Here is a 10,468-nt window from a genome sequence, read left to right as displayed (position 1 = left end):
ACTTGGCGGACAGATCGTCCCACCCAGTTATCGAGCCCTCCTTTACCCCCTTGGAGATCCACGCTTGCGCGACCCCCTTGAGAGTGGTGGGAAAATATTTGCACCAGGTCGTTTCGGATCTGGGGCAGAGGTGCATGTGTGCCTCGTATAAGGCAATATGGTCCTTCGGATCCGAAGTCCCATCATAGGTAATGTGCGACGGGATTTTAACCGTCGGCACATGGTCTTCCAATATCCATTGCTCGAATGGAGAACTGGAAGGAAGAATCACGGCCTTGCCTTTATTCCTAGCCGAAGGGACCGCGCTCCGCCCTCTCAGAGAGGTAGAAGTGGTTTTTGTCCCTGGCTGGGAAGTCTGGGCTTCGGCTGCAGGAAAGGAGAGGCGGTTGTGCACACTCCGCTCCTTGTCGCCGAGACGGTCAAGAGCGCTTCGGCGAACAGTTTCTGGCCGAGAGGCAGAACTGCTGCTCCTGTTTGTTTTGCTCAAGGTGAGCTGGGTAGTAGGTTCCTTGAAGAAATGAGAGTTCCTGTTTCTTTCCCTCTCGGTTCTCCAGGTTTCCTCTTCCCATTCTGCCAATTCCCTGAAGATTGAGGGTTTCCCCCCTTCCTGACCGAGTGTTCTCCGCCGATGCCTGGTTTGCGGAGGAGTTCGATCCCGTTGAGGTGGCATGTTCTGGGCCTTCATGGCATCCATGAGGTCCGCTAGGGCTCTCACTACCTCCTCCGAGTTGGGCCCTGCCTGGGGTGTTCTCGGCTGAGAGCGAGAATGAATACTCCGAGGTTGACTCCGAGTATGAGAATGAGTCCTATGAGTAGACTGATTGTCCTCATTCGACCGATGTGGACTCGTTTGATGATTGGACCGAATTATGGGAGAAAGGGTTCTCTCCCTTGATTGCCCCCCAGAACCAGGCTCCCCGGAGGGGCTCCGGTCCCGCGGAGGAGATGGACTAGGAGTAGGGTGGTCCAATGGCCCCCCACCAAGTGACTTTCGGCGCTTCTTTGAAGGAGAAGCACCGTCGTTCTTGTTCTTGCGGTTCTTAGCCATTGACACTGAGAGTACGGCAGAATGAATGAGATTGGCTTAAAGATTTTTTGAAAGTCCTCCCCGCAGACGGCGCCAAATTGTTTCGGGTGAAACAATGGGACCTTGCCGAAGGTCCTAAGAAGTAGTGAAGACTGGGCTCGGTCCAAGTGATGTTGGGCCGAGGATTTCCTGCACAGCAAACACACGTAAACTAGCCTCGGGGGGTGTTGCCGAGGAAGGCCCCTCCGATGCTAAAGTTAGTACAATGCGTGGAGAAAGAAAGCTATGCAAGATAATTAATTGCTTGAGGCTTTATGTCCATGAATGTAAAATGGTGGAATTGATGGCTTTTATACCTTTGCACATATTGGAAGAGTGGGCCTAAGCCCAATTGACTTGCCACGTTTGACTGACCTTGACCTTAGCACAAATGGAGAGTTGAACCTTGACCTTGGGCTTTTAATTGGATCATTTATGGACTGAACCCAATTGGACTAAATTAGACCCAAACAGGTAATAATGATGTCATAATATGAGTAATCTTATCTCATAGGAGTAATACAATATTTTAAATCTATTTTACTGATGTAAGACACCTCACATATATAGATTTTGATGGATGCATATAACACACCATCAAAACGTTAATAAGAACTTTAATCAAGACAGAGGAAGCATTTAACATAGATTGAGCATTAGATTGTGTTTTTGAAAGCATGGAATACTATTAATCAGTGACTAATGTAGTTGCCTTGTTTAGTTTATTTGATATGACTGGTGTGACACGTAATTGAAATGGAGTTTCATTACTGTAAATTATGATCAGAAGAACAATCATCTTTGTAAAACGAAAGAAGACGCACGACTTTAGAAATCATTGTGCTGAATCATGATTGTGACTTTTTTTTTAACCCTTCTCTTTTTTGTTAATTAGACAATTGATTGTCGGTAGTTTTACTTAATTAGTTAAGCCAATCAAGTAGCTGCTTGTGAGTTGTACATTATATAATTTGTTGTTTAGCTATTATTAGCTGTTCTAATTAGCAAATTCGGAACGGAGGAAGTAAGAAACCACGAAAACACATGTACGTAGCACTATGAGCCTGTTCTTTTCATCTTAATTTCAGTTCAGTTCAGTTTCAATCAGTTCAATTCAGATCAGTTCAGTTCCTAATTTCCTTCTCTTATAAACAATTCAGTTCAGCTCAGCTCAGCTTTATCATCAATCAATTCAATTCAATTCAATTCAATTCGGTTCAATTCAGCTTAGTTCAGTATATCATAACAAGCTTTATATAGGCAATCCACTACATTCTAAAGATGATAACCTCATAAATTATGCTCTTGTTTAGATTAATAAGCCTTATACATTTCCTTAAATAATACGTAATTTAGCTTGAGTTTTCCTAATTTTATTAATCACAACATTATTGATAGAGTATAAAACATATTCCTGAGCCTTAACCATCAGCCTGAGCTTTTGGTTGAGTTATTCCTTTAACAATTAATAATAATAATAAAAGGAAGATTAGCGTGTATGGGATAGATTACGGAAATTGAATTGAAATTAAAAGGATGATTACCATTATAAAAAAAAATGGTAACGTAAATGTACCTGATTACGGAAATTGTATTAGTATTAATTGGTCAAATAATCGAAAACGTGTCCACCTCTTATTCTAAATATTAAAAAACTTTCTAGTAATAGCCTAATAAGCAGAATAATAAAGTGCATGACATTATCCTAATCCTATGCGAAGTATCATACTCCAATATACATGTACGAGTATTTATATTTTTATTAAATAAAATAAAAACAGTAATAACTAAAAAGTAAAACAAGGAGTGTTCACTTGTTTTTACCTCGGTTATACTCTGTACATTATAAATCCTCCAAACAACCACACCATACCAAAGAGTTAAGCTAAAATGCGGTCTCTCAATTTTAGTATTTGTAGCATTTTGGTTCCTCATCTTTTAAACGAAGCAAATTGGTCCCTCAACCACCCATAACTTATAGTTCCGGTGGAGAAAAGATGAGTCATCAAAGTTTAAGGACCAAAGTGCCCATGTGGCAAAAATAAAATAATATTTTAAAAAAAGTTTAGGGACTTATCCTACTTAGCAAAAGTTTAGGGACCATGATTTATTATTTTTTTTTTTATTTTTTTTGTCAATTTTAATTTTAAAAGGAATCTTTTAACTGACATTAATTTTTTTTTTTCATCAACATTAATATTTTGGTTATGATTTGCATTAATAAAACTATAGAATTTCTGAAAAAAAAAACCTATAGGATTTTCCACCTTTTCTCACCCCACATCACCAACAACCTGCCACAAACACACAACCTCATCTCCACCAGTCTGCAGCCTCACTACCGTCATTAATCAACCACGCAACCCAAATCTTCGGTTCGCATGAGCTTGTATAGAATTAATAAAATCAGGAGGCCAAGATTAAATCACAAAATAAAACAAAGGCTGGAATTAAAAGATGGTGATTGCTGATGATCGTTAATGAGGTGAAAAGTAGGGGATTGTTTCCCCCATTAGAGCAGCCAAACCGAAAGAGAAGTAGAGAGGGCTGACCCTTTTTTTTTTTAATTTTAATTTTCTTTATTTTTTCTTTTCCTATTCCCTTCTTTCTTTATTTTTCCTTTTCCTATTTCTAATTCGAAGTATTTAATTTTTTTTTTGAAAGAAAGTCGAAGTATTTAATTTTTTAAGTCATATTTAATTTTTTTCTTTTATTCTTTAAGACATATTTTTTTAAAAAAAATCATTTAATTTTTTAAAAACGCAAAAAATTTGGGTATGTTTTCTTACATTTTAATCAAAGTTTGTACATAATAAATAATACAGGGTAAATATTAGTAGCTGACCAAAAAAAAAAAAAATTAATGATTTATAATCCCTAAACAAATGTTAACTAGGATAAGTCCCTTAACTTTTGCTTAGTTGGCAGCACACATCCCCACACTTTGCTGACTCATAAGTTCCTCCACCAGAAATGGTGAGGCAAGGGTGGTAGAGGGACCAATTTGCTTCATTTGAAAGATGAGGGACCAAATATGCAACTAATGCTTCAAGGACCGTATTTTAGCTTATCTCCCGTGCCAAACTACCACATGTCCACATCAATACGACGTGGAAACTTTTTTTTTTTCCTAAAATAACTCTGAAAAAATACAGTATAATTTGGATTCTTAAAGCAACACTTTAATTTTTTATCACTCGTAAATGCCGATAATATGGTTAATATGTATCCAAACGACCCTATATATGAACGGAAGGTTTTAAGAGAATTAATTCAATGGCCTTCCTTTACTTCATATTCATATTCATTTTCACATGATTTTAAATAATTAAGTGAAAAAGTATAGAAAAATGCTTCGATTCTTATAACGAAATGAGACAAGTTATAAAACGAAATACCTCAAATTAGGTCATGTTATATTCGTAAAAAATAAGTTTAGATAAGTGTAAATAAAACTATTACGTACAATATATGCATAATTAGATGGTCAGTTTTAAGAGTAATAATGACTAGAACATTTTGTATATTTATTTCATCTATTTTGTCCAAGCTATTAATCAAAACTTCTTCAAAGGCCTTGCTGGCTAAGTTAGCTCACACTTTTACAAATGATCGAGAAAGCTGATCAAACAGAATTCTTAAACTTAAAAGAACAAGATTAAGTCGAAGTTAGTATAATATTAGCATACGTGCCTGATTGTATTATTATCGATAAGCTAAGGCAAGAACTTGGAAGGAGCTAAATCATACAAGTATAATATAATGTTGGATAAACCTGAATTTAGTCAAGTCAATTTCCCTGAAATGAAGAATTAGAATCTTATATTATTGTATTATTTTTAATACAATTTTTATTTTTCAAGTGGGCATTACACTCCTGCCACTATAAATAATCGTTACATGAGTTACATCACTTCTGCAATTATGCAAGCAAACCAGAATTACACGAAGTATATATAATTTATAGCTTAAAACATAAATGGAGAAAAATACGAGCCATCTTCTTTGCCCTAGGCCTCCAAATCGCGGTAAGCTCATAACAATTCTAAGTATCGACGGAGGAGGGATTAGGGGTATCATCCCCGCGGTCATGCTTGATTTCCTTGAATTAGAACTCCAAGTATGTACGCGTTACTAATTACTTTATGTTCATAATTTTTTTTTGGAAACGTAGTGTTGTTCATAATCATATAACTTAAACTTGAAGTTGAACATGGTAATGTGGAAATCATGTAAAGCTATAATTTATTAATTTTGCATGCTAACGGTTATAACTTATTAATATGAATGCTTACAATAGAAATTAGATGGTAAGGAAGCAAGACTGGCAGATTATTTTGATGTCATTTCTGGAACAAGCACCGGTGGCCTCATAACCGCCATGTTAACTGCCCCTAATGAGAAAAATCGGCCTCTCTACGATGCTAAGGATATAATTCCTTTTTACCTTGAACATTTTCCAAAGATCTTCCATCAACCAAGGTAATTCCTTTTTATCTTGAAAATTTAATATAAAGATAATATGCCTGTCGTCAAGATAATGAAAGGTGCATAATGTAATCTTGTACGTAACAATTTTATAATTCGCTATTGTGAGCCAAGACTTTAGTTAAGGGTACATTTATCACATAAAACCTCGTTTTTTTTTTTTATTATGATCACCCGATATGTATGATCATTCCATGCATCCTTAAGCCTTTGGAAACACCCAGTCCACCACCACCTTTCCCTAGTAATCACAAGGCTCATACTATTCACATCACCTAAGAAGAGTAATAAGAAGTACAAAAGGCATGCACGATGTTCTGGTAAAAGGCTATTGGATATCCAATAAGGCCAAAAACACGTTGATCAATTTAATTTATAATTGTATTGTACAATTTGACAAATAATACTCCGTAAATGGCCTGTTACATCAAAATAAATCATTACTATATATAGACAATAATATAGAACTTCTAGCTTTTTTTTGGCTGTATTTAGTTAATACTTTCAACTAAGCAAGCCGAATAATATGCTTTCAACAAATTGTTCATAATTTCATATAATTTAAATTTAAAAATAATGCTATGCTTTGAATAATTCGAACCATTGACATAGATGCACAAGATGATCTATGCTCAATTTCTGGTAGAATCTTTTGGAATATTGCAACATAACTTTATACTTTTAGATAAAACAATTTATAATTAAAGAGCTCACGGCAAAAAGTGAAAAAAAAAAAAAAAAAAAAAGTTGAGAACATCAAAATGTATACTTTTGTTACTATTTAATTAGCACACTTTGACTTTTAACACAAGTTTAACCTTTAATATCTTTGAACTTTATTTATACGTACATTTGTACAAAAATACGTATGAACAACTATATAAAGACAGAGTAGTGAGCAAATCACAATCAAATGAGATAATTGGAAATCTATGGTGTATGATCTACGCCAAGGCACCTTAAACAAACTCCCCAAGTAAGACCAATAATGTGTGGAACTTGATGAAGAATAAAGTTAATGGCACTTTCAGAGATATATGACTCGCAAAATAAATTTGTTTTATAAATCTTGAGTAATAAGACACCCCAGCATGCAAATACTACTCCTGCTTGCACAAGTTACTTATATAAACATGCTTCCATGATTTAGGTGTACAATTATTGTTCACCTCTTTTCTTTTTGTGTGTGTGTGTGTGTGTGTGTGTGTGTGTGTGTGTGTGTGTGTGTGTGTGTGTGTGTGTGTGTGTGTGTGTGTGTGTGTGAATAATATTTTCTATTTTTACAAATATTTTTATTATTGTCAAATTAGAAATAAAGTATGTACCAGTATTTCATAAAATTGCACTAGCTAAAACTTGAGGTAAAATTGTTTTGCTCATATATATTGCTTGTATTATTCAAAGTAAAATTCAGATATGATATGAGTTAAGTTTCAAATATCATCCATTATTTGAATTATTTTTCACTAATATTCATATTAATTTAAATATGTCCTAAATTGATACTCCGTAGATTGGATATAAGAAGTGGAACTGATGCAACTATTATAAAGTCTAATTAGGGTGCTAACGTACGTGCATGTTTTGTTATTGTTCGCGTATTAATCGTTGGGGGTGTAGTGGGATATTAGGATCGATGGGGACTCTAATGAAGATGCTAAATGGACCAAAATACGATGGAAAATACCTACACAAGCTTGTGAAAGGCATACTAGGTGATACAAGGTTGCATCAAGCACTAACTAATGTGGTTATTCCCACTTTTGATATCAAAAATCTTCAGCCTGTTCTCTTTTCTTCTTATATGGTATGTTAGCCAATTCTCAATGTATTAATTCATCCGTGACTTATGTATTTAATTTGATGTATCATTTATACATAATTTATTAATTGAATATGTAAAGGTTATGCTCTCATCAAAAAATTTGGAGTAACTAACATTATGGTAAGATATATAATAAGCTTATAAGGAGAATTAAGAGTTTAACTTCAATTATTCAAAATATATGGACACCAACTAGATTCATTAGTTAATAAAGATTTGAGGGGCATGGTATGCATCATTTAAGGCCGAATTCTGTCTATATCATATGTTCTTAACATTAAGGAAAAAATACACATTGTAGGTTCCAAATTATAAAGAAATAGACGCTTTGATGTCAGACATATGCTTAGGCACGTCGGCTGCTCCAACTCTCCTACCAGCGTATTACTTCGAAAACAAAGATGATAAAGACAATCTCAGAGAATTCAACCTCATTGATGGAGGTGTTGCTGCCAATAACCCTGTAAGATTATTCTTTATTACCATACTCTTGTTATTTGAACTTGATTTCGATAAAATTGTGCTAAGCACGCAATTGTACATGGTAGCATTTAACTATATTTGCTTAGCAGCTTAGAAGTAGGGGGATTCTCTTACCCCTTTTCTACTCTTAAGTATTGACCTGTGTAACTAGACTGATTTAAATTTTGAGAGGTGTTGATTCAGTAAGATCTTTCATCTTACCAAGAAAATAAAAAAGTGTACATGGTTATACTACATACTACCTCCGTTTTTTTATTAGTTGACACATTTTGACTTTATCACTATTCACATACCTCCCTTTGACCATATAAGGAAAAATATAGTCAAGTGGGATTTTGTTAGATTCGTCACAATGTATATTTTCAAAATATCAACTTTTTATAATTTTTGCTTATCGGTAATTAAAAATATTAATGATTTAATTTGTGCATTGGTAAACGTGACTAAAGAAACGTGTCAACTAAAAAGTGGAGGAAGTAGTTTTTATTTAATTTATTCAATATATGCATGGTTAGTTTTAGGACAAAATCTATTGTGCACTCAATGCAAAATGGACTGAATTGACTAATTGTACTGTGCCTAAGAGTTTTAACAATATAAATTTGGTCATCTACAGACACTGGTTGCATTAACCGAAGTGACAAAACAAGTAGTGAGGGAAAACCCGAATTTCTTCCCGATTAAGCCCACGGATCGGGAGCGGTTGCTAGTAATATCGTTAGGGACTGGATCCGACAAGTTAGACCGGAAATACAATGCTCATACCGCAGCAAAGTGGGGTATAATTTCATGGTTATTTGACAATGGTTCAACTCCAATACTTGATGCTTACAATCAATCTAAGACTGATATGATCGATTTCCATAACGCTGTCGCTTTTGAAGCTTATGGCTCCGTTGATAATTACCTTCGTATCCAAGTAAGTTCCTACACACTTTTTTCTAATTTGAACCATTTTAGCATTAATTAGGGGAGCTGCATAAAGTGAAAATGATACAACTATTTTTTAACGGAGAAAGTATTTCATTTCATAGATGAAATCAAGATCAATAAAACAGTTCAATCTTATTTTGTTTGTATTTGTACATTTATTATGGATAGTTATCGTACACGTATTGCAATTATTCGCATATGCAAGGTACCCTAACAACATTCTAAATTGGGAAATTGTAGGATGATACGCTAACAGGATTAGCAACAAAAGCGGATGCAGCAACCAAGAAAAATTTGGAAAACCTTGTGAAAATAGGAAAGGCACTCTTGAAGAAACCTGTTTCAAGGATTAATTTTGATACGGGTATTTATCAACCTATTCCTAATGGTGGAACTAATGAGGAGGCCTTGATAAGGTATTATCATTTTTAATCGTTGATAAACATAAATTAAACTTTGTTGATAAATATATGGCTAAAACTTTTTTAATACGGAGTATTAATTAATGATACTTGTTAATATGTATGTATCACGAATAATAAATGAACACTCCATGCAAGTTTAGTTAGGCCTCATAAAATTACTAATCATTTAGTTAATTACATTTATTTAACAGGTTTGCAGAACAACTTTCCGACGAAAAGAGAAGGCGGGAACAACCTGAGATTTGCCGAAATGAGTGATACATTTCACATTTGTATTCCCTTATATTATACACCATTTGTGATTTAGATACAGTATGAAAAACTAAGGTTATTATATTATCAATAGGTTTGTTAATATACACTGTCAACACTCAACAGTCAAGTTCTGTAATACTTTGTAAAAGACTAAAAGAGTTTACCGGTGTGGATCATTATATCTCTTATCCCCAAAACAAAAAAATGTATGAATACAGTTTATTTATTTTTTTTTCAAATTTTAATTTGTTAGCTAAAGTACGAGTTCATGTTTTGTTGTATGTATGTTCCTGTCATCCTGTGAATGTTTGTAGCCAAGAGTTGCATGGGTTCAAATTAAACATAAAGGTGTGTAGAAATATTGTGACAATATAATCAATAGGAATCGTTATAATGTAACGTCTATCTAAAAATATCAAAATTTTAAGAAAAATTTGTTGAAAACCATCTTATAAATACCAAATTTTATTGAAAATCATCTTATAAATTTTTTTTGTCAAAGCACACCTGTTTTAAATTTTTTTTTCTTGAATCCCACCACTTTTCGGATTTCGACTATTAATTGACATTTCCGACGTTGATTAACATGTGCACCTCACGTGACCCACTTAACCCCATTTTTCTATTATTTTTCCCCCCTTTCCCTCCATTCATTTCTTGAATCCCACCACTTTTCGGATTTCGACTATTTTTTTTTCTCCTTGTCGTTTCCCTTTACTTTAAAATGAATATTCTATATATGATCAAGAATCTCCATATTTGAAAAGGCCTATGACACCAGCTGTGTGGGATAAGCATATACTTGTATTATCCATAATTTAGTCATAAACCCTCTGTATATAGCATAGTTGCATCCAATAACCCCTCTTATTAAACTTAATTACTTGTATAATTTAATTAGCATACCAGTCTAGTACATTAAATAAATAGGAATAAAAGAATGTAAGAGGCAATAATATGTCAATATAAAACTCTTACGATCCAATTAAGGTC

General features: G+C 34.1%; 1 protein-coding gene across 1 annotated transcript; it reads left to right on the top strand.

The window, feature by feature from the left end:
* The first annotated feature begins 5,045 nt into the window (after positions 1–5,045).
* On the top strand, positions 5,046–9,587 carry LOC145562947 (patatin-like protein 1). Its single transcript, XM_081623362.1, has 7 exons — positions 5,046–5,186; positions 5,367–5,548; positions 7,175–7,361; positions 7,681–7,842; positions 8,479–8,781; positions 9,036–9,211; positions 9,412–9,587. Exons 1-7 carry the CDS (start codon positions 5,046–5,048, stop codon positions 9,476–9,478), a joined length of 1,218 nt encoding a protein of 405 aa, XP_081479488.1. The 3' UTR covers positions 9,479–9,587.
* The last annotated feature ends 881 nt before the right edge of the window (positions 9,588–10,468 follow it).

The sequence above is a fragment of the Chenopodium album genome, chromosome 10 (genome assembly GCF_948465745.1).
Source record: "Chenopodium album chromosome 10, dcCheAlbu1.1, whole genome shotgun sequence".
Taxonomy (NCBI): Eukaryota; Viridiplantae; Streptophyta; class Magnoliopsida; order Caryophyllales; family Amaranthaceae; genus Chenopodium; species Chenopodium album.
Note: the sequence above shows the minus strand (reverse complement) of the source record. Positions and strands in the feature narration are given on the sequence as shown.

Bases quoted from the DNA above. Each gene is read 5' to 3' on its own strand.
- LOC145562947 (XM_081623362.1), top strand. From the start codon at position 5,046: ATGGAGAAAAATACGAGCCATCTTCTTTGCCCTAGGCCTCCAAATCGC. The intron at 5,187-5,366 runs GTATGTACGCGT...TGCTTACAATAG, and splicing joins TCCTTGAATTAGAACTCCAA to AAATTAGATGGTAAGGAAGC. The intron at 8,782-9,035 runs GTAAGTTCCTAC...GGGAAATTGTAG, and splicing joins ATAATTACCTTCGTATCCAA to GATGATACGCTAACAGGATT.